Below are 24,032 nucleotides of genomic sequence, written 5' to 3'. Positions count from 1 at the left end.
ACAGACAGTCGAGTGATACCAGCTCCTTGCAAGGACTGGCTGAGTGGGAAGTGCTGAAGCAAGACTTACATGCTTGAATAGCATGGCTGGCTGCTTTGGAAAAGCCCAAGTATACAAACAGCAAGAATTCTGTTCTCCATTCTAAATCCAGCAAAACGAAGGGAGCAGATCAAAAATGATCACAAGTATACAATACAGGGGCTAAGAACATAAAAATTATCATATTGGATCCAAAGTTTGTCTAGTTCAGAAGCTTGCTGAGTAAGAATATATAGAAAGAATATGTTCTGATTTCACATATAATACATACTGTGGCATGTAATGCTACTTCCTCAGAAGTTTCTCCTAGCTTCCAACAATCTGCACTGAGGACTTTGTCACTGAAAAATTTGTGTTAAACAGCTAATGGACTTTTAATCTACCAATTTTTTTTTACCTTCTGATTCTCACAAGTTTCTCCATCAAATAAGTTGTGTTATGTGAAAAAGTAATTCATGCTGTTTGTTTTATTTGTCTTGTGTGATAGTTTATGTCAATCCTCCTTGGTTTTTGTATTGTACAGATATAATTCTTTTCTATTCCTCTTTTCCTTGTCATTTATGATGCACATAATCAAACTGAGTCATCATTTTTCAGCCCATGTATCCTCCTTTATTTAATCTCTCCTTGTTCAAGAAGCTATTCCCTTTCTTTGATCACCCTTGCTGTCTTTATTGTGTCCTTTCTTGTTCTACAATTTTTTAAGAAATGTAAGAACCAGAACTGCAAACAGTATTCAAGGAAAAGAATCACATATGTATACAATGATGCAGTAATTATTTTTGGTTTGTTATCTCTTTTCTCATCAATTCCTAAGATTCTCTTCAACTTTTCTGATAATTTTGCTAAATTTAATTTGCATATTATTACCCAGCCTTATACAGTCTCTCATATCTTTCATCATTGTGGAAACTTTTACTTTTTTACTACTATGGCTAATTTTGTACCATTGGCAAACCTAGTCATGTCATTATTTGTATCCTATAGCTCATTAATTATGAATACGAGCCCTTTAGAGAAACAAAGGGTTCTTTCAAGTGTTCAAATCAGGTGTATTTTATCCTTTTCACTGCTATTTCACTCTAATTTTTTGTCAGAAATGAGAAAGGTTATTATGTAGGTTCTTTTCTTGCAATTAGTACTGTGGAAATTTTTTTAGGTATTTGCTAACACATGTATGTAGAATTTGATTATACTCAGATGACTGTAGCAGAATTGGAGTTTCATCATAAAATTTCAAATCTGGTTCTATGTAATCTCTATATTGGTCCAGAGTTACCTGTTCACTTGTGCCTTCTCTAAGAAAGACGGAAACAGCATTTAAAAGTTCATGCTGTTTATCATGCCATGTCATTGCATTTATTAGGTCAATATGGGCAGAACAGAAGTCTCCAACTATTATTTAATTATCTTTCTATACAAAATCTCTAAACCTCTTTAATATGCCAGTTCCCATCCAGGCTGGCTGGTGAATAATTTGGCCTCATTATGGTGAGTTGCCTATCTAAACATATATTTTAAAAGAGTATTATTTCACTCACTGTTAATTATTTTCCCCCCCCTCAACCATAGAAAGGTTGAAGTCTCAGTCTTTCCACCTTATTTTGCATACGGGTTTAAAATTATTTCACAGTGAAATTCAGACCTTTGTCTTCCTAACAATTTCAATTTTGCTTTTGGGCTATATCTTCACTACAAATCCTTTCAGGATACGTTTTCTCAGACTATCTCCATATTATTTTTATCCATGTATGCAATGGTCATTCATCATATGTGCATGACCATCACAGGCATTAAGAATCTATCACCACTGTATCAGTCACCTTGTGATTTTACTGGTATCACAAACCCAGGTAGCTATATTCCCTCTAACCAAGTTCTCCACTACTGTAGTTCATACTGTTCCTGTTATCTGGGATCCCAACTCCAAAGGGATAGCCTCAATACAAAAGGAATGAGTTAGGGAAATCTCATCTATGGAACCACTTCCAGCCTTCCAACATAAAGCTCTCTGCTGCATGTGGAACAGAATAGAATGACTCAACATTATTTCTGAAAGTTTCATCAGTGCTGCCGCTCTCTTGAGCTCCTTCTCTTTAGTCACCATGGACACAAGAGACAGCATTCTGTCTCTGAGGACCATGACCTGTCTGCACCAGAAACATGCACAAGTTACCCACCTAAAGAAACAGTACTAAGTGACAATGCCTAAAAAGGAAACTGGGAAGCCCTATTTCATCTGAATTTCTGTGTTATACCTACCAGCTTTTTTTATTTGGGATTTTTGACTTTGGCAAAGGGAAGGGAAGATAAGGTCTTTGTTTGATCTATTACTGAATAAATAAAAGTAAATATTTAAAATATGCTGATTTTTTATTGGGTTTATCAGGGTTTTTTTTCATTCAAGCAAGGAGTTAGTCCCAGAGCCCCCATTTTTGTCTGTAGCCAAATTCCTCCTTACGTTTTTAGCACCCTCAGTTTCAGTGCACACTGCATGCTAGGACTCTATGTACTTGATAGGCTTTCATTAGTGGTCCTAGATTTGTACCTAGATTTGTGAAGTTTCTGTACCTGTGAAGTTTCAGCCACACACTTCATCTAATTAATTAGGCTGTTGTCTTCTGTTTCTATAATGGAGATTATTAGTCAAAGGCAAGCCACAGTCTCTCAGTAAAGACTAACAGTTTGCAGTACAGCCTCTTTTCCAGTAAAAGTCATACAGTAAGGTTTGGAATCAAATGAGCCCTCTAATGTAAACTTCCAAATTTGTTTTATATTTCCTGATACTCATCCTATAACAACAAAATGCCTAGCAATAGTCCTGCCAGCAGTCAGGAGTTGGACACAGACAGGATAGTATGATAGTATGGATATTTTAAGATGGGTTACATAATGGAGAAAGAATATTTCAAACATACCACATTCGCTGGCTGATTCCCCAACCAACTGGAAGAACTGCTGAGCAATTTTCAGATGATCTCTCTGGAAGAGGAAAAAAATTAACCCAACATGAGTTCCAGAGTTGATGCTACAATACATAATGAAACTATGCTCTGAGGAACAGATGGGGAGCAACTAACAGACAAACCAGGGCTGAAGGAAAAACAGAAAAGGTAAATGTGCCACTGTATGTGCCTAGATACATAAGAATACTGTAGAAAGTGAAGTTTTTTGGAAACAGGATAGAGAAGCCAAACTCAGCTTGATTTACTGTCAAGACAGCAATGGAAATTTGCATTTCACTCATTCTGGACTGACTAGTGTGTGGAAGAAGGTTGAGAGACTCAGAGATCCTACAATCTAAATGAGAAATGACTGTCTCTTTCACTCCATTCTAGTCCCTAAAGATGTGTTCACATTCTGTTGTTGGAGAAGCTGAAGAACTTCATAGGCTTCGCTTACTGAGCCAACTTCTTGTCCAAGTGCTGCATTTACAACTCCTTTGAGGATGTACTCCTGAAAAAAAATTGTAAAAAGGATCAGAGAAGATAAGGTGAAGATTTTATAAGGCACATAAAAGCCTATGTGTACATTATTTTCTTCATAAATTCAACTCTATCCCAGCTCAGTTTAGTAGGTAGCTGGTTACTGTGATAATGCTTAATCACAGTAGTACTAATTTAGCCCCCCAAAATGCATTCTACTTGCTAGGTAGTCACTTCGACCAAATATGTGGGATGCAAAGGAGTACTATGTTTTCTGATAAGTCTTATGGTCAAAGACAATGCACCAGAAGGAACACGATAACATCCTTTCATGCCCTCTTCACCATCATATGACCAATAAGTACAATATTTTTATAATAAAGCACAGATCCCATTTCAAATATGCACATTGGTTAACCATAACCACTAACATCCCTGCTGAGCAAGATTTTCTCAGCATGCAACAGTCTCTTTTGTCTTATCCAAATCTTAAAATTAAAGAGTTATAGCTATAAATCTGTTTTGTAGGTATTCCTGATAAACCTGGACAGCCTTGTCACAGAGGTAAACACAGAAAAAGAGAAAGACACATCTACACAGACCAACAATGAATTGCAAGCAAACAATCTGAGAGTACTAGCCAGGATGCTAAGTAATCATTTTAGCACACCAACTTTCTTACAGGTGCCAAATTATTATCCTACAGGCATCGTGATGAAGTATTTGCGAAGTACTCAAGGAGGTTATACAAGTAGTTTGGCAAGTCTTAGCAGGGAGTTCCTTACAAGTGTAAGTGAAAAATGGAAAAAGAAGCACAGAGATTCTCATTTAAAAATGTCATAAAGAATTATTAGACATGTATATGGGGAAAACAGAGGCTAAAGGACCACTGGCTGCAGAAAGCTGTTCAAGTGAGTCTTGCCATACTGAAGAACGTAAGAAATGTAAAGCAACATCAGAAGACCCTCCTCAGCACAGAATCACCAGATCTGTGTTCTTGAGGTTTTCCTTTTCCCTCCCTCCATATAATTCCTCATACAGACTCATGAAAGGTTCCTTTCATGCCCAGCTATGTGACCTTTGGAAAATAAACTGCGAAGAGGAATAAATCAGAGACTAAAGCTGCTGGAACAACCACAAAAGAAAATTACAGTAGCAGCCAAGGGATGCTGCAGTTTTCACTCATGGCAGTCAAAGTGTGATGAGATTAGAGAATACCATTTATTTAAACTGTTTAATCTAATCTAGCCCATTTTTATTGAAATGGCTTCAGGACAAACCGTACGAGCACCTGAGCTAGCAGATCTGAGGGATGGTAATCATCGTCAGGGCAGAAGTGATTAAGTAGCTGTAGTTGGAAGAGAGCTTTTATCTATGCACTAATGGTCAGCTCCCCAAAATGCTGAACACAACAGAGCTATATTCCTAGCTGACCCCAGGCAGTACAGTAATAAACAGGCTGAGTACTCATATATGCATATATATAATACTTTATGCATGCATATTAAATCTACTGTTCATGAAGGGATGGAAAACACAAAAATTTTAGGAGTGGGAATGGGGCAAGCTGTCCTCAGGATTGTATGTGGCAGATTTCATATCAATTTATAACCTCTATCTATGTGCCATGACATCAGTTTCTAATTACCTGTGGAGCTGTAGGTTCCAGGTCCTTAATCAGGTTATAAGCCTCCTGCACATCATCTGAAATGCCAGACATTAGAATGCATGACAACCCATAGCACACTGTATTAGAACAAGTCACTTATCCTCTACAACATTCCCCAATAGTCATAGACTAAGAAATAAACCATTTAGACAGGAGGAGAAAGGTAACTATAAATCATTGTGAATTCCTATCACAACGGTGATGGTTTTCTAGAACTTAAATAACAAACATGGAGTGAGTAATAGCTTCTTTGTTATTACAATTTTCCTAGTAAAGATGATTTGGACCCCTTGTTCATAACCTAGTGGCTGCCTTCTCATCAGCACAAGGTCAAAATCATAAATCCATCATCTTCCTGTATTTTCTTTTCTCATATTGATTTACCCCTCAAGGAAGATAGGGTAACATGATGCTGTAGGGAAACTTCATCTCTTCCTTATCAGTATTTCAATATCTGTCCAGCAGCTCTTACCTGATCCTAATTCTAACAAGGAAACCACTACTAGTATAGAAGTTTAAATGAGAAGTTTGAAATCAATAAGCAACTTCCTTCCCACACAAGCATTATATAAACTGAAAACATCCTAAACCTTACCTAAATAAAAGATGTTGGCACTACGGTTGGCTTTGTAGAACAATCTAGTGAAGATAGTCTTTTACTAGCAAAATTCTTTTAATACAGCATTATACCAGGTGCCCACAAAAACAAACCTTATCAAACAAAACCTTTTTCGCTAGTATATACCATCCATTCAACCACTTAAGGCAATATACATTGGAGCTGCCAGTCTCCCACCCAACACCTCTGCTTTCTTACCCATTCCCTTGAGCAGTCACATAGTAAGGCAGCACAAGGTACTTGCCAAAAGTCATTACCTTTTCTTTTTTTCTTTTTTTTTTTTTTTTAATAGAAATTGTTGGTTTGGAGGATTTTTTGACATTTTTGGCTAGCTCAGACCACCACCACCACCAAAAAAGAAAAATGACAGCAGCCCTTATTTCCATCAGTGGAGACCATCAACACAGAGCTATGCTCTTCAGGCTCCAAAAGAAGCCTATAGCAAATCTCATGGGAGCAGATTATAACCAGATACCAATAGGCCCCAAATCTTGCTGAAAGTCACTACCCTGAAGAACTGATAAAAATGGGACGCATGTTTGTGCTTCAGACATTCCAGTTCTGAGCATGTATTAACACCAACCTACCTTTATCAGAGACATGTAAGTTTTAGAGAGACAGTTGTAGTCATTAGAAGTAATGATTTCTCACATTCCTAACTGATGCTGCTACCCTACCAAGAGTTAAAAATGGAAATTTAGCCAAACCAGGAAAGAGATTTTAATCCTAATTCCCCTTGACCTTCTTTGTCAGTATGCAAGTCATTTGTACACCAAAGTGAAGAGTAGAACCTAACTAATTAAAATTACTGCAAGGTTAATGGCAAATGAGTAAACAAGACTGATTTTTAAGTGATGCATGAGATGTACTTTGTTTCTGTGTAAGTAGAACTTAATTTGACACATGTGTATTATTATTAACAATATTATTGGGCAAGGTAATTAGTAGTAATACCAATATTGCCTATAGTGAAATTGGCAACAATACTGGACAGAAAGGTGGCTGGGAACAGCAGGCATAGATTTACCAATGCCAAAGTGTACTGACTAACCCAATGTGTGACTGGTTGTATGGATAAGGGGATAGTAGTGGATGCTTGTATACCTTGGCTATAGCAAGGTCTTGGACATGGTCTCTCATACAGACTTGAAAGATAGGACTGGCTAAGTAAGACTATAAAGGGATGGAAAACTGGCTGGACTATCAAAAGACAGTCATCAGTTGTACAAAATCTATCAGGTGGCTCATTACTAATCAAATTCCCCAGGGACTGATACCGTTGAATGTCTTATTTATATTTATATTAATGATCCAGATAGAGTACTCTCAGCAAGTTTGCAAATGATAAAAGATTGTGAAGAAAGCTCCCAGCTATTGAGAAGCAGCTCAGCAGGCTGAGTAAATGGGCTGAAAGAAAGAAATCTCATAAAGTTCAGCAGAGGCAAAATGCAAGTCCTGCATCTTGCTTGGTTTGAAACATGCCTGAACAAGTCAGGTGGGGAGCTGACTGGCTAAAAGGCAACCTGGCAGACAGTGCAGTCTTGCAGCAAAGGAGGCCCACTGTACACTGGATCATATTAGCATGAATGTAGTCATCATGGCAAGGGAAGGAATGCTTCTCTATTTGACCCTTGTGAGATTGCACCTGGAGTAGAGTGTCCAGTTTTGGGATCCCTCAATTAAGACAGACGATGAAATACCGGAGTGAGCCCACCCAAGGACTCCCAAGGCAAGAAGGGGGCTGAGGAGAGACGGAGAGAACTGCATTTCCTTAGCTTTCAGAAGAGAAGGCTCAAGGGAGATCTTATCGCTGTCTACAACTTACTGATAGGAGGGTACAGAGAAGATGGAGACAGGTTCCATAGAGTGAGACGAAAGGCAATGGACACAAGGTAGAACAGAGGAAGCTGGGACTAAGCAACATGACCTAATTGGACCTGGCTTGAGTCACACAGCCAGTCAACCCATTGTTGAATAAAAGAACACAATGGGAGAATAGTAATGGCTTTGAAAAACTCAGATATAATTCAAAGAAGCTGGCAAATGAAGGAGAGATACTAGTACAAAATCCTTTCCAACTGATTCTGGCCACATACTTGCATCCTTTAAGAGTTGTAAAGTAGATTTTTAACGCAATGTCTTGTTCACAAACTGTAGCCTTGTTCACAGTCACTTAGGCTCATATCCTGTTTGTGCTATATTTACAGAAACGGTTGTCCTTGCCTTCAGAGGACATATGCCTACCATTCTCACACATTCAGGCAGAAGAGAGGTCATCTCACTAGAAGCAGTTAAACACAACCGTCCCCAAAGCCATCTCCTTCAACCCAAGAACCTGCAATATTCTGCCAAAGTAGGTTTATTTGACTGCACACAACTAAAGCCCTTCTCTGCAAGCCATGGAAACTCTTACTTCACTATTTTCTGGAGGAACAGCAAATGACATACACTACATTTTCCTGCAGAGAAAAAAAAGCATTTCATTGAATAGTCAGTTGAGATAAGATGAATGAATGTCATCCCTGAAGGTATGAAAAAGCCAGAGGAAGGTGTATTTACCTTGCCGGAGATAGTAAATCACAAGATTCAGTCTTGCCTCAGGAATAACATCAACCAAAGGAGGCAGGACCTGCAAAGCCCCTTCTCCTCCTCGGAAAACCACCTGCAGAGAAAAACAGCAGATTGATAACCATGTATCAAAACCTTTTCTATGATATCTTAATTTAAGGAAATTAATCCTTAAATTCCTATATTGAGAGTAGGAAAAGGTCAGTGGCTCTGGGATTAGCATAATCCCTGCTTTAATACAGCTATACAATTACTAAGTGTGACAATCTTTATTCTGAAGAATATAAAGTGTTTAATCCATCAGTAAAGATTAATTTATTTCAACTTTTAGCAGCTCAAAACAGTGGTACATTATATATCACAGATTTAAAAGAGTAATATTGTCTGAAACAAGAGTGAAGAGAACACATACAAAATTACTATTTGCTTATGATGTTTTCATATGAAAAAAATGAGACTAAAAACTCTACATTTATTTAGAAAGATGTTAAAATGGTCAGGAGCAGTTGATTATACTTCAGTTTCATATGATGGTTCTTCCAACAAAATCTAACATAGTTATTCAATAAACCACTGGCGAAAAGACCAGCATACAAAATAAACAATGTTAACTCACAAAAGTCCAGTTTGAAAACAGTTTTACCTTTTGGGGAAAGAAGCGTTAGCTTGTTATGACTGCTCTTGAAAAACGACAAAGCAAGCAACTGCCCATCATTAAATAAGAGCAATCTGCTGTTACCAGCTGTACAGCAAAGTAATAATACCACTGAAGGGAAAATTAACTAGTGATTAGTGACTCTTTTTCTGCAGACCACACAAGTATTTTGGCTTTTATCAGCAGCTTTTTTCCTAGAACTCTTTGTTTAGTACTTTTCGGATGAAGGCCATTTTCACTAGTTGTCTTAATTCCACTCACGTTGAGTTCAGGGTCATACATTCTGACTTGTTTCTACAGTGTCCTTATTGAGTGGGCTCCACAAAATATCTTGCAAAGGTATTCTTACACAACATACATTATTTTAATATGCCTTCAGGTCTACAAACAACAACATTATTATTTTTCTTGACACAGTCTCACTGTCAGGGAAAAATTCCAGGGGAAAAAATAAATACACTTGATGGCACATTCATTATACAGGCAGGATTCCTGGAATGGGACTTGCATGGCAGTAAAAATTCAGTTAGGTCTGCAATTACCAAAATATTCCATTTTATGAATCATCATGAAAAGCTCTACAAATGAGTGCTGTTTATATTAAGTCCCAGAAATGCATTACTTACCAGATTGTGTTTAATGAGCTCCTTGCCAAACTCAAAAGATGATGAGGCACTGTCAGTCAAGTTCTTGAGCTCTGCCTGGAATTACATACATTCTAAAATTTTACCACAAAACCAAAAAAACACAGAAGCCTAAGTGAAGCTTCAAATGAGCTCCAAAGCTGACAGAAATACATCTCCATCAGTGGTAGGCCACTGGAAGATTTGGCTTTCTCACTTCTATGTGATAATTTTAGAAACTGGATAATACGTATAAACACAAGATCAAAAGTGAACTGGGAAAATGGTAAGACCACTGTGCACACATGTGGACAGATGGGTTAATACCAGGGAAACTGAAAGTGTGACATTCCTAAAAGAAGGACACAATGACAAGACAAAGGCCATTATCAACATTACTGATTAAGACAGATAACGAGGAAAAGAAACATGTATGGATTTTTAAACTAAAATAAAGGTGAACTGAGGGACTGTCCAACAGATACCTCGGCAGCCTTCCCATTGTAAAGTCGGAAATGGTTACAAGCCTTAAGGTTAAGAGCAATGGTGCTGTCAGGAACTTGCTGAAGATAAACAGCTAGCACTTCCTGTGATACATCATAGTAATCCAGCTTGTAATAGCATAGGGCCACATATACATTCAGAGCCAGGTATTCCCTGCAGGAAAGAGGATTAAAGAGAACATTTAAATCCCACCAGATAGTTTAACGTTTCCCATTACAGAGCATTAAAATCAGTAATAAAGCTCTCACATGTCTATACATATTTTACAAGCACATCAAAACTGGGGTTTCTGAGAAATGCTTAGAGCTTCTCTAGTTTGTTGGCTAAGACTGCACAGATCCAGATTCACATTATTTATTTTTTCCACAGAAGCTACTGCAGCTTTTAAGTACTACCTACAAAACTTTTCATTTGCAAATCTAGGAAATGGTGGCAACTTCACACCAAGGAAACACACAGAACATGAGCATTGTATCCGACCTGGCAGAACAGGATTTTCTAAGCAATATATGCAAAGACATTTAATATGTGCATAAAAGTTCGCACCAAGTACAATTATTTAAAAAAATCCTTGTCATTACAAGCTGTCAAGCCAGAAGAACTAGATACAGAAATAAGACAGGCATTTGTGGAAACTGTAAGTAAAAGGATAATTGTTATGAAGGTTACTCATTTAGCTTTGAGTGATTGCTTCTGAGGAATTGGAAGTTAAAATCTCTTCCCCAAGCATTACATGACATACTTATATACATTATGGTGGATTTCTCTGAAATGTTCAAGAGGAGATACCACCAAAAGAGAGCTGTATTCTGGGACAGCAGTTTCTATTTTATTAAACAATACTTCCAGCCATTTAAGAATTCAATTTGTTTCTTCCTAAATTGTGAATTAAAAATTTGCAGAACACAATAGGAAAAACCATCAATAAGTGTCACAAGGGATAAATAGAAAAGGAAAGAATTTCAGACTTGAAGGAATGCAAGGAACTTTACATAAACCCAACAACTGAACCATTCTTAGAAAGGCTAAGAGGTGAAGAAGTCAATAATTCAAGCAAGGATCACCAGACTGGCCATCAGAGGGGAAAAAGGAAAAAGATAAAGCAGGTACATAACCATATATCATCTCAGAAGAAATAAGTAACAAAACCAAAAAAGATATCAGAATGAATTACACAACAGTAACACTAAAAAAACCAACAGAGAGCAGATTTCTTTTTAAACATTCATTTTTTAAAAATACTTTGCAATGAACAAAATTGAGGGGCTGCAACTGATGCACATTTTGCGACACGAAAAGGACATAGCAGTTGTGGAAAATGCCCATGCTTGGTTTCAGAAACCAAGCAACTATATGGAATTTAAATACCAACAATAGCACAGACACTGCAATAAGGCTTAGAGATGCCCACCGATTCTCAAGTAGAATGCGTTTGTAGATATCAATTGCTTCTTGGTAGTGGGACCGCATGTAGTGGATAGATGCCAAGCTAAGCTGATCTTCTGTAATATCTTGCAGATTCTGGTGAGAGCTCATCAATTTCTTTTCATCACTGAACTAAAAAGAGTGTGACACATCCTCAGATGAGTTCAGCAAGAAAACTATTTTAATTAGCTAGATTAGTTTTGCTGGTAAACAGCAGGTGATTAATATCAAACATGTGGAAAAACTCTGTTACTTTAAAGTTTATTTGACCAGTGAAGAAAGGCAAACATTAAAGAATGAGATCAGTTCAAACTGGATAAATGTTAGGCTAAAATTAAGCACACATTTTTCTTGAAGGTGTGATTTAGATATAATTAGATGTCATGTGCTTTGATGGATAAGAGGGAAAGAGCTGCATTAATTATTTCACAAACAGAATTTTGCAACATAAAATTTGACTGTTATTCAAGCCAGAAAAAATTCTGCTGTTTGTAGATCCAAATCTAATTTCTCATGGACAGCAGAAAAATGCAAGCCTTGCCAACACACAAGCTCTAATTTTCACAAGACATCTTTACAGCACTAACAAATTCTCTTTCACTGGCCCCTTAAAATTTCAGTTTAACTAAATGATATATTTTTAAAAGCATTGCTGAATAGCACATAATACACACACATAAGATAAAACCAAGGAACAGAGTTAAACATACACATTATATTTGTATTACAATAGTAAAGTTGAGGTTATTTACCTTAGCAGTCTACTCAAGTCACTTATTCCAGTGCCTCCCTTTGCTGGTTTTGCTGTTTCAATAATAATTATGAATTTCTCTTACACACAAATTCTAATCTTATGTATTTGTTTTCCTACCTATCAGCTCAGTTTTCTTCAGATTCTTTTCCTCCCTCTTTGAGCCAGTCACAAAATGATACTCCAGATAAAAGGCAAGACAAGTTGCTCAACAGAACTAAAGGCAGTGGGGTTCATAGTTTCATAAAACCCTTTATTTCCAATGACTAACTAGATGAAAAGAAGTTGATTAATTCCTAGCTCATCACTGACATCTGTAAGTGCCAGCGCCATTACAAAAACGGTTTAAGGTTTCTCTCTTAAAATTAAGAGAGATTTAAGTAAAGAGAATCTGACATCAAAGCTAACATTTACTTTCTTTCAACTCAGTGTCCTCAGTAGCAGAATACTTGTTAAATATAACACAGGGTGGTACAAAACTTAATTTAAGGGAAGATAGCTATGTGTGGTAAGTGAAATAAGCTATTAATTGTTGCTGAAATTAAAGTAAATTTCATGCTATTAACAATATGACTTCCTGGATACTGAATTACTTAGGAGGATCAGTAATAGCATATACACCATTTTGGTCAAATTGCCAAGTATAAGAGAGCTGCAAGTTTGGAAAACTTGGTACACTTCCAAAAAAAAAAAAAAAAAGGTAAAAATAGTGGCTTATACATTTCTGATTCTGGAACATTAATATTCCAGGCTCCTTGTGATCAAAAATGCCATCAGGCTCCTGTTGTACAACTTATGTGAAGTGTACTGGTAAGACTTCCCTTAGAAACTTGCTGAGGGTATCTATTCTGAGATCATGTTTTCACACTTATTTTCTCCTCCAAATTTTAATACAGGAGGGTGGTTATGGAAAACATTTGTTCTTCTGCCACAACAGACATTTTAATTATTCAGTCAGGTTGCCAGCATAAATTACACCTTACCAAACTTAAAAGAAAACAAACAAAGCACGAGTGAAGAAAAGACATCGTACCTTATGTGCCAGGTGAAAGAGCAGACGGTTCTGGAGACCACTCTTTGGTGCTGAAAGGAAAATTCAGTAAGTACTGCTGTAAAGAACAACTCAGGATGTCTATTTTTAACTCTCTTTCTCAACAGACATCAATGCACCCATATTCTTTCATTAAGTAGCCCAAGTACAGTCCTTCAATAAAAGCCTTTGCAGGTCATGCCTCAGGGCAGGTTCTACCAATTTTAGAGTGGTTTAAAGGTCTTCCTCCTTCCTATCTTCTTTCTCTGGCTGTTTCTTTTGAAATCCCTGTTGAAAATAATTTTTCATTGGCCTCTGTCTTCCATGAAGCTTAAAACTTCTAGGAATCACACTATCATTTCCATGCAGGGATTTCTGGATAATTCTCTGGGGGTTTTTTTGTGACACACAAGCATAACACCTTTTCAAAATAAAAAGCAAGAGATAAACTCATGATCAAGATTCCTTCTATCATAAGTCACATTTGAAGTAAGCTGTGATTTATAATTCAAGGAATCTTCTCAACTTCCAGTGTATTGAAAAACCCAGTGCTGCTACCATTTTGTTATGTATGCACCTTATATTATACTTTGACACTAAGTTGAATATGAGTCAGCAGTGCCCTGGCAACCAGGAAGGCCAACCGTATCCTGGGGGGGGCATCAGGCAAAGCATCACCAGCCAGTCGAGGGAGGGGATTGCCCTGCTCTGCTCTGCACTGGGGTGGCCTCACCTTGGATATTGTGTGCAGTTTTGGGCACTGTAATATAGGAAAGATATTAAGCTGTTAGTGTCCAAAGGAGGGGAATGAAGATGGTGAAGGGTCTTCAGGGAAAGCCATATGAGGAGCAGCTGAAATCACTTGGTCTGTTCAGCCCAGAGAAGAGGAGACTGAGGGGAGACCTCATTGCAGTTTACAACTTTCTTGTGAGGGGAAGAGGAAGTGCAGGCAGTGATCTCTTCTCTGTGGTGACCAGTAACAGGACCTGAGGAAATGGCCTGAAGTTGTGTCAGGGGAGGTTTAGGTTGGATATTAGTAAGAGGTTCTTCACCCAGAGGGTGGTTGGGCACTGGAACAGGCTCCCCAGGGAAGTGATCACAGCACCAAGCCTGCCAGAGTTCAAGAGGTGTTTGGACAATACTCAGGCACATGGGGACTCAGGACATGACTCTTGGGGATGGTCCTGTGCAGAGCTAAGGGTTGGACTTGATGATCCCTGTGGATCCCTTCTAAATTGGCATATTCTGTGATTATGTGATTCTAGTATTTCTCCTGTCCTTAGGAACAAAAGGTATACAAAAGAATCCTACAGTCAGAGCAGATAAGACTCAAACTAAGATACGGTGAGAAATTTAAGGGAGATATCTCCTTTCTGAAGCCAGTAAAGCTCATGAAATTTCTCACTCTAGCAGGATTAGGAAGTCCAGTAAACTCACTCCCTATGACAAAAATTGTTAACTGAAGAGCTTTAAGTCACTAGAGCCTTTTGCTTCACTGAGAGACAAATATCGTCATCCAACAGAGCTGTTAATTTCTGTTGCAAGCAGTCTCCCAAAAATCCTTCCCTTGCTTCGTGTATTTTTGTTAGCCTACTCAGTTAATGAGCACTCTCGTTCCTGCTCAGACCAACTAGCTGGCAACCTATGTTCCACAGAAAGGGTGTACATGGAATCTTTAAAAAAAGCAGAATTACTTACTGTGTTCATAAGGCCATGAAAGTGCAGAGTTAGCAAAGCAATAGCCTGTAATACAAGGCTATAATTCTTCTGATGTCCTAAACCATGAAAGAGGGCTCAAACCACCAAACCCTCTTCCCCACCACCCCCCTGAAGATGGATTTTTTTTTTTTTATGCAATTTAGGGAGAGACTTCCAGACTTCTTACTCTTTCTCCACATAGTAAGTAAACTTTGTAACACCGTGGACAATGCCAAAACCCGGGCCATTCTGATCAGATTGGCGGTGCAAGGCTGCCCACCTACTTTAACAAGTAAAGCAACTATTTCTCCCCTTTCCTCTTTCCCAAGCTCTGTTATTTAACCACGTTCCTAGAAAAAAGAGGACAGTGAATTGCATCTTTAAAAAGCTGCTGGAGCAGAGAAGTCCCAAAACACAAAGGCGGTATGAGAGCATTCTCACAAAACCACATCTTGTAAGATACTTCTAAGAGAGCATCAAGTTATTAAGAAGCTAAATGGTCTTCAGTCTAGGATATGTGTGGGAATTCTCATTAGACTAATTATTAAAGAACAGAAAGTTTTTCTGATCTATAATCAATATTGTATAGGCAGCAGGAGCAGTAAAACTGACATGATAGTATGGATATTTCATCCACTGAGTTAGAAAGCGAGAGTACCTTAATTTAAATGCATATTCTTCACTCCACATGTGCCCCAGCTTTAACTGATACGTTTTAATATCAAAATTTAGAAGGGTTGCACATGGACTCCACATGTGCTTTTGTGTGAAACTTAAACCACAACCATCCTTTACAATTCAAAACATTTGGTCATCAAAGATTCCAAAAATACAAGCATGACAGATTGTGGGATTTACACTGAAAATAACATATTGTATAATCACAGTGCTATGGATAAAGACATCAGTGTTCCTCTTTTGAGTAGGTTTTCCTTTTTTTTTCCTTTTGAGTGGGTTATAGCATTAATTTCACTGTGAAAATGGTCACTTGCAAGCAATACTCCCTCAAGAACCTAAACCAAGGAATTCTTGTTTCACCAGTCAACCAATGACTGCAGGCTGCCTTTGTAAACCTGGCATCTGATCTGACATCAAAATTATTATTTACTTCTTGGCAAAAGCTGGAGGGTTAGACCATGTTATTTACACCTAAAAACAGGCAAAAGATGAAATCTGAGTTTTGATGGTGTGCATGGATATATGGAGGGAGGAAAAAATGTCCCGCTTCATAAGATATCATAAGATACTATCTATCTGATATTCTTTAAAATAAGATGCTTAAACCCCCCCACAAATATAGCCCTGTCGATAGAGAAAGCAGAAATATGGAAACATTCAATATCAGCAGTTTCTTTTCTCTCAGTGCCAAATGCATTTTTTGAGGAAGACAAGGAAATATCCAAAACGCCGAACAAGGACAGATTAGTTTCCAGAAAGAATCTGGTTATGAATATTGGATAAAGATGTTGTCGATCACTGGAGCAGGAAGTGATATAACTGCCTCATCAGCAATAATGATTTTTAAGGGACATTAGGCTTGTTCTTTTATTACTCTCTGCTGCTACAGAATTTTATTGTCACTGATCTATTAATGCTACAATGAAGCACGATATTCTTTTTCTGTTCTACTTTTTCAAGGCAATGACTGTACTTTTTTTTTTTTTTAAATCAGTACTATGCAATCTAGGGATCATAACAAACATGATGACAATGCTGCATGACAACAAACTGGATGCTGCTCCAGGTCTAGTACTGACCTCGTGCTGAAGCACTGAAGTAGCTGGATTGGATATATCTCTTTCCATCTATGAAACACACCGATAGTCCTACACTAGAATTTTTGTCATGATCAGCGCTGTTTTTCCAGGCGCTAAAGTCATAGCTGTTATGGATCTTAAAGATGTTCTGTATATTTTTATGTACTGACACTGACAGGCACCTAGTGAAGTATTTGTTAAAATATAATAAACAGCTACAATAGGAATGAAGACAATTATCTTCACTAACTATTAAACAAAAAGTTAAACTCACTAGAAATGGCAGCTCAGACTCTAGGTGGATTCCATATTGCTGCCTTAGGCAGTAAAAATATGATGAAATAGAGTCATGGACAGTGTGGCATTGGTGCCCTCTCATGAGAGTGCAAGGCAATGCTGGTCATGCATCCAGCATTAACAAATCCCATCTAACAGACATAATGCATATGCTATAGCACCACTTCACACATAGACAGGCATGGAATACACCTTAAACACACGGAGCAGGAGCTGGTAGGAATGGAGCAGAGCTGAGAAGGCTCCATCCTGACAGTAGAAAACATGACCAGAGGAAACCTTATTCTCCTGTCCCTGAGAAACAACGCCCTGCTCACCTGAACACAGTAGCTGAATGAAGCCCTCTGTGCCTCAAAACCACAGCTTCACTGGTGGAGAAAAAATGCAAGGGTACGGGAAAAATGTTCAAAAAAGTCCGTGGTCCAGCAGTGAGGTTCACACTTAAATGCACTTGAACAGCTCAACTGTTCAGAATTTTCTTGAATGAAATTTACAGAGGACATTCACTGACATTTTCCCATTCCCACAATACTTAAAAGGCATTCAGCTATGTTCAGTTACTTGCAATATATACACATTTCATGGCAGTCATGTCTAAGCACAGTAAGTTAAAGATCATCAAACTAATTATTCCTGATCTGTAATTTTGACTATACTTTAAAAAACAAAACAAGGAAACAAGGCTAGTAGCTTTTAAAGTTTAAATATGTGATATTTTCACTTGTGCACTTTGAAAGTTCCATATATGAAACTTCTGGTTCAAAACCACAGCTAAAATGCACTGAAAATAACCGCTGTTCTCAAGAAATACAGCACAAGCAGCAAGGAGATAATTTTGCATGTAGGTGAACATGCAATCCTAAGTAAAAGAAAACCCAATAACTTTTCCATGCCCACTTGTATCCGCACATTTTCACTGGTGACAACCATCTGACACCTGGCAAACATTACTACATGCATAAGTAAAACTGGTTTGGAAAATGTCATTGTTCTTGCTAACCCATCTCTGTTCTGCTTTTGTACAATATTGCTCCTTCCAGTATAGGCTGTAAAATGAGAAGTTCTCTGTTCAGTTAAATCACATTCAGATCTGACACATGCAGAGTTGTGAAGCAGCAAAGCAACTACAAAGCTTTTCCCATCAAAAATTAGAAGGGGTGAACCCCCCCCCCCCCCAACTTTAATGACTGGTTCAACAATACAACCCTGTCTGTGCATGAATCTTAAATTGTAAAATTCCATTTATCCTAAAAAGACTGCTTTTCATAACAGACTTAACTGCAGCCCCCCTTAGGTGCACATTTTGTGGTTTAAAAGAACACTTTGAGTTCTTACATCTTAATGCAGTGCAAGCCAACAGCTTCTAAGAGCACTACCAGGCTTCTAAATACTTGGATCAGTTGCCAGGATCACAGTCCCAGTGTGCAAGGCTGAGTTTCTGTTCTTTGGCCTTTACAAGGCACAGGAACCATGAGTGCAACATAAGAGCATTAGCTTCTATAATTAAAAAAATAGTAACTTGTTATAATTATTATTAATTATTAAACCAAGATGAATACTTTCAGCCTCATTCTCTCAAGACTAGATGGGCTACCATACAGCATGGAAAACATATGTTCAGCCAACGTATGAGAGCACAGATGCAAAAGGAGTAAACAAAACATCACTTGGTAGCTTCACTATGGGATGACTACAAAACAACAGTAGCTGACTTGGAAGTAACTCTACCTTCACCTCAGATGCAGGAACATTAGTGACTGTAATGTAAGCAGACAGCAGGGAAAAAGGAGAAGCCAGAAATATCTGAAAGAAATTTGGAAGAAAGCCTAGAAGAGGCAAAATACAACAGTAATGAAAAACCTCCAAGGACGGATTTTTCTTTATTGCCTTTTTGCTCTACTTCTTAGGTTATACTTGCAGTAATTCTTTTTTATATGACTTTTGATATACAGATTTATTCTCTCCTAAGAGAATCATAGAATCACAGAATGGCTTGGATTGGAAGGGACCTTGAAGATCACCTAGTTCCAACCCTCCTGCTGTGAGTGGGGATACCTTCCACTAGACCAGGTTGCTCAAGGCCCCATTCAACCTGGCCTTGAACACTTCTAGGGATGGGACATCCACAACTTCTCTGGGTAACCTGTTCCAGTGCTTCACCACCCTCACAGTAAAGAATTTCTTCCTTATATCTAATCTAAACCTACTGTCTTTCAGTTAAGAGCCATTCCTCCTACATGCCTTTGTTAACAGTCCCTCTCCAGCTCTCTTGTAAACCCCCTCTAGGTACTGGAAGGCTGCTATAAGATCTCCCTGAAGCCTTCTGTTCTCCAGGTTGAACAAATCCCTATTCTTTCAGCTTTTCCTTGTAGGAGAGGTGCTCCATCCTTCTGATCAGCTTGGTGATCCTCCTCTGGACTTGCTCCAACAGGTCCACGTCCTTCCTGTGCTGGGACCCCAGAGCTGGATGCAGCACTGCAGGTGGGATCTCACCAGAGCAGAGAGGCAGAACCCCCTCCCCCAACCTGCTGCCCAGGCTGCTTCTGATGCAGCCCAGGATACACTTGGCTTTCTGGGCCGTGAGCTCACATTGCTGGCTCATGTCCAGCCTCTCATCCATCCACCAGCACCCCCAAGTCCTTGGGCTGCTCTCAATCTGTTCATCCCAGAGTCTTCATCAATAGTGGGGTTTCCCCCACCCAAGTGGGCCCACTTTCTGAGCTTACCCAGATCCCTCTGGATGGCATCCCATCCTTCAGGTCTGTCACTGCACCACTCAGCTTGGTGTCATCTGCAAACTTGCACTCGATCCCTCTGTCACTAATGAAGATGTTAAATAACCCTGGTCCCATACGGACCCGTGAGGGACATCACTGGTCACTGCTGCCCATTGGGACTCTGAGCCATGGACCATTATCCTTTGGATGTGACCATCCAACCAATTCCTAATCCACCAAACAGTCCACTGATCAAATCCATCCCTCTCCAATTTAGAGAGAAGGGTGTTGTGGGGAACCATTTCAAAAGTTTTGCAAAAGTCCAGACAGATGACACCCATAGCCCTTTCCTTACCCACTGATGTAGTCACTCCTTCATAGAAAGCCATTAGGCTGGTCAGGCAGGACTTGCCCTTGGTGAAGCCCTGCTGGCTGTCCCAAATCACCATGAACTTTTAATTAAGTAATGAGAGAGAACAGTTCACATCTGTTATAAAATAAACATAAAACCTTGATCCACAAGAGATTGTGGACTATAAGTGCAATAACTAGCTCATGGCTTTTAACAATAATTTCCTAATTTTTAAGTGTCCTGCATATTTTTCCTCAGATGGTTAACAATAATTTTCTTAAGTAACAGCAACAGTACACGGCAAGAAGGAATTTCATTTGATTTCTAGATATTTATATGTTTGTGTGGAAAACCTATTCCAGAAAGCTAGCTGACATTTATGTTCCCTTTCACACAGAGATTCTATTACTGTGGAAATTCAGAATTATCACTGAATTAGTTCTCCTTAATTTAATTTTAAATTTAAATTTAAATTAGTTCCCCTTAATTTGTTTTAGTACTATGCTATTTTTAGGGGCTTAGCATAACTGCAGCAATAAACACTACACAGTATGCAAGAATTCAGACAAAATAATCCCAAAATAGCAATGGTAAGCAGCCTAACATTAACACCACCTACAATTTTTTCAGCAGTATTCAAGGCAGCATTGGAAAAACGGTATTCTTTTAAAGACTTCACCTGTTGTGTTAATATTGAAGGAAATATTTTGCTTCTTCAGGATCTTTGCAAAACCATGGAAGAGACCACAAGATGATATGGCCTCACTTGTCAATAATATATTACAAACAGCCATCATTGATGCAATCCTAAGATGTTAAAAAAAAAACTAAAAGAGGATCCGACTTCAACAAAAATAAAATAGTTCAAACTCAATACAAGAAAGACTGAAGTGATGGGAGTGGAAAGGGGAATATAGCACACTTGGAAGCTTTCAGTGGAAAAAGGACAAGTGTTATAAATCTTCAGCTATGACTCCTAACCACCAAGCTTAAGTAGCTAGAAATCATCAGTATTACAGTAGTCACAAGAAAGTTTTAGTACCTCATTATAAAAACTGGGATGCTGTTCCTTCTCCAACAATTACATAAAATCAGGAACTGACAGAACTAATGTGAGCACTCAGTTATTTTCTGTTCCCTCTCTCAGCTACACTCCCTATGTCTTGCACTCCTTTCCCGACATTCCTACCCTTGCCTCCAGCACCCAAGTACCACCAACTGCACCCCCTACCCTGCCACTCATGAGGCTACCATTAACTAATCTGAAGGGGTATGAAAAGAATAACCTTCCCTCACTCACAGCTCACAGTTAATCAAGCTGCAGGCCCAGCTGTGTATATGTCATGTCTAGAATGGATTACTGTAAATCACATGACGTGAAGCTGATGACAATTACTCCAGCTGGTACAGGATGCAGCTGCTTGCTTCCTCCATGGTTTAGGTCACAGTGACACATTGAGCTCTACTGCCCATTTATTTTTAGATTTCACTTCAAGTCCTAGATTGCAATCTCAAAAGCTCAAATTTTTGGTACATTGAAGATTAAATTATTTGTGAACACTAGAAATTTGCATACCTCTTGAACAATACAAATCACAAAGCTCTGTATGAGATTTTTTTATAGTTCGAAACAAAACATTTTCAGTTGTGGGATTTCAGCTCAGCATGAGCTCAATCCTCTTTCTGGGGATTTTAAAAAGATATGAGAATCTAATTATTTTTAAAAAATACTACAAAGCTGTCCTTTTGGAAGGCACTCCTTCACAGCAGAAGAAAGTACATATTATTTCCTCTCTACTCTATTTTCAGTGCAAGACAAGTAGACTAATGAAAGAAAGGAGAAAACCTTTCTTCAATAAGAGTTTTATCCTAAAAAGGCAAGAGTCAGAAGTTGACTGAGCTATCACTGAGAAAGCACTGACATACTATGGTTATGGGAAACATAAATCACAAAGATATATAAAAAGTGATGGGCAACAAAATTGAACTACAGAAACATTTTTAGGTAGTAAGAATTGCCTTGGAATCTAAATTCCATTCCTTTAAATGATCCCATGCATGTTCAGATTAAAGCAGAACTGTAATAACGTGACTGCAGTGAACTCCATGCCTTGAAGAATCAGACACCTAGTATCTGACTTATAAAGCAACAAAACCACCCACTAAGTCACTCAAACTACGTAAACAGAGTTGTTGTCCATATCAGGGAGAATGCTGAATTCCCTCAGATGCTTATTTTTTTATAATTTCACTAGCCTAATTTGCTTCATCTGCACTGGCTCAGAGACACAGAATCAGTCAAAAGAAAAGTAACTTCTTGTTGCTAGTCGATGTATGCTGGGTTTTGTATTTAGAAATTAATAAGAGGAATGATTTTCCAGATGCTTCTTTCAGTTCCCGCTGCTCCACATGCCCAAGGTATTTTTAGGAAGCAAACTGCATCACAACTGTCCTGTTAAATGAAAGTTAAAAAACCAACTCCCAAACAAAAACCCGAACCCAAACAACTTTGGTCACATGTATCCTTTATTCCTATGAAAATAAAGCATTGCATACTTTTTCTGGAAATCACTTTCAGTGTTCAGGTCAATAAGCAGTCCTTTCCAACAGAGACATACATCTCACCTTTCAAAGCTGCTTGTTCTGCTTGCGTGTACATCCCCAGAAAGAAGTACGTACAGGCAAGGTTCACCCAAACATCTGGATTGCAAGTTGGTTGTTTGGTTAAGGCCTCATACTCCTGTAACAGAAGAGAGGGTTGATTTTCAAAAAATGTGTAATAGCACACGTATTTATTAAATATCATTCTTTCTTCCACCATTTTACAATGTATCATTAAATTACCAAGATCAAACAACTTATTCTGAAGTTCATTGCAGTTCTTACAACAAAACTATTACATCTTAAACCTAAGATATGTTCCTAACTCTTTTTTGTTTACAGCAATAGAACAGACAACAGGGACAAGCAGTGCTATAAATCTCCATTGTGTGAACATGATTTCAGTCAATATTGAAGTTATAGAGATAAAAAAATATTTATATTGTAAATATGCTGCTTACATTTATAAACTCCAACATATCTAAGTTATAAAGACAGCAATATAATCAACTTTTCTTCAGTCTCTTCTGATGCTTTCCTAAGTCCTCCTCCAGTCAAAGCCTGAAAGCCATAAACACCAGGGAAATCTCTTTGTGAATATTTACTGGAGTAAGTGTTAAACAAGTCTTTGTAAACCTGTAGGTAGTGTCTTAGTATATATTTAAGCTGTGGACTCCAAGGTGTATTCTAAATCTGAGGTTATGAAATATAATACCACAATTGCAGGAAGAAAATTTGTTTTGGTATTATTAATAACTAAAATAATATTTTATTTATTTATTTATTTTTATTTATTTTTAAATAGTGTTTATTTAATCTTTACCTCCTTATTTTTTTACTTTCTGTTTTTGTGTATGTTTTATAGTGAAATATTAGTACAGTAGTACAGGTATGTAATTTATAAATGTATAGATGTGCATACATATTGGGGGTGTGCACTCAAAAATTTTTTATTGATAGGGATGCATGAGCAAAATTGTTTGGAGACCACTGCATTAAAACACAAGCCTATAAGTTGGTACAGGGCAAATTCAAGATTTCCTTATAGATAAGATTAGTAAATTATAGTAAATATTACTAAATTGTGCCTAACTTTACCATTTTCCATTTTAAGATTTACAGCCAACAGCTATAGAAAGCCACTAGATACCATATTCTGATATTTCTTGCACATCCACATTCATTCCACATATTTTACAGAATATTCTGAGTTGGAAGAAACCTGCAAGGATCAAGTCCAATTCTTAAGGAAACAGCCTGTACAGGGATTGAACACATGACCTTGCTGTTATTAGCACTATG

The 24,032-nt window shown here is 38.0% G+C and overlaps 1 protein-coding gene across 5 annotated transcripts in view; it reads right to left on the bottom strand.

The window, feature by feature from the left end:
- The window catches only part of TTC26 (tetratricopeptide repeat domain 26), a 54,885-nt gene that overhangs the window by 23,940 nt on the left and 6,913 nt on the right, over positions 1-24,032 (bottom strand). For 4 of the 5 annotated variants that reach the window (XM_032689114.1, XM_032689112.1, XM_032689113.1 and 1 more), the window contains exons 4-12: positions 22,755-22,869; positions 13,312-13,361; positions 11,514-11,659; positions 10,084-10,255; positions 9,602-9,676; positions 8,312-8,414; positions 5,113-5,168; positions 3,442-3,495; positions 2,958-3,021 (exon numbers count right to left, since the gene is read on the bottom strand). In XM_032689114.1, the coding sequence (XP_032545005.1) occupies positions 2,958-3,021; positions 3,442-3,495; positions 5,113-5,168; positions 8,312-8,414; positions 9,602-9,676; positions 10,084-10,255; positions 11,514-11,659; positions 13,312-13,361; positions 22,755-22,869 (835 nt within the window). Of the gene's footprint in view, positions 1-2,957; positions 3,022-3,441; positions 3,496-5,112; positions 5,169-8,101; positions 8,212-8,311; positions 8,415-9,601; positions 9,677-10,083; positions 10,256-11,513; positions 11,660-13,311; positions 13,362-22,754; positions 22,870-24,032 lie in introns of those variants that run through there. The other variant, XM_032689116.1, reaches the window with a different exon arrangement.

Source organism: Chiroxiphia lanceolata, chromosome 5, assembly GCF_009829145.1.
Source record: "Chiroxiphia lanceolata isolate bChiLan1 chromosome 5, bChiLan1.pri, whole genome shotgun sequence".
NCBI lineage: Eukaryota > Metazoa > Chordata > Aves > Passeriformes > Pipridae > Chiroxiphia > Chiroxiphia lanceolata.
Note: the sequence above shows the minus strand (reverse complement) of the source record. Positions and strands in the feature narration are given on the sequence as shown.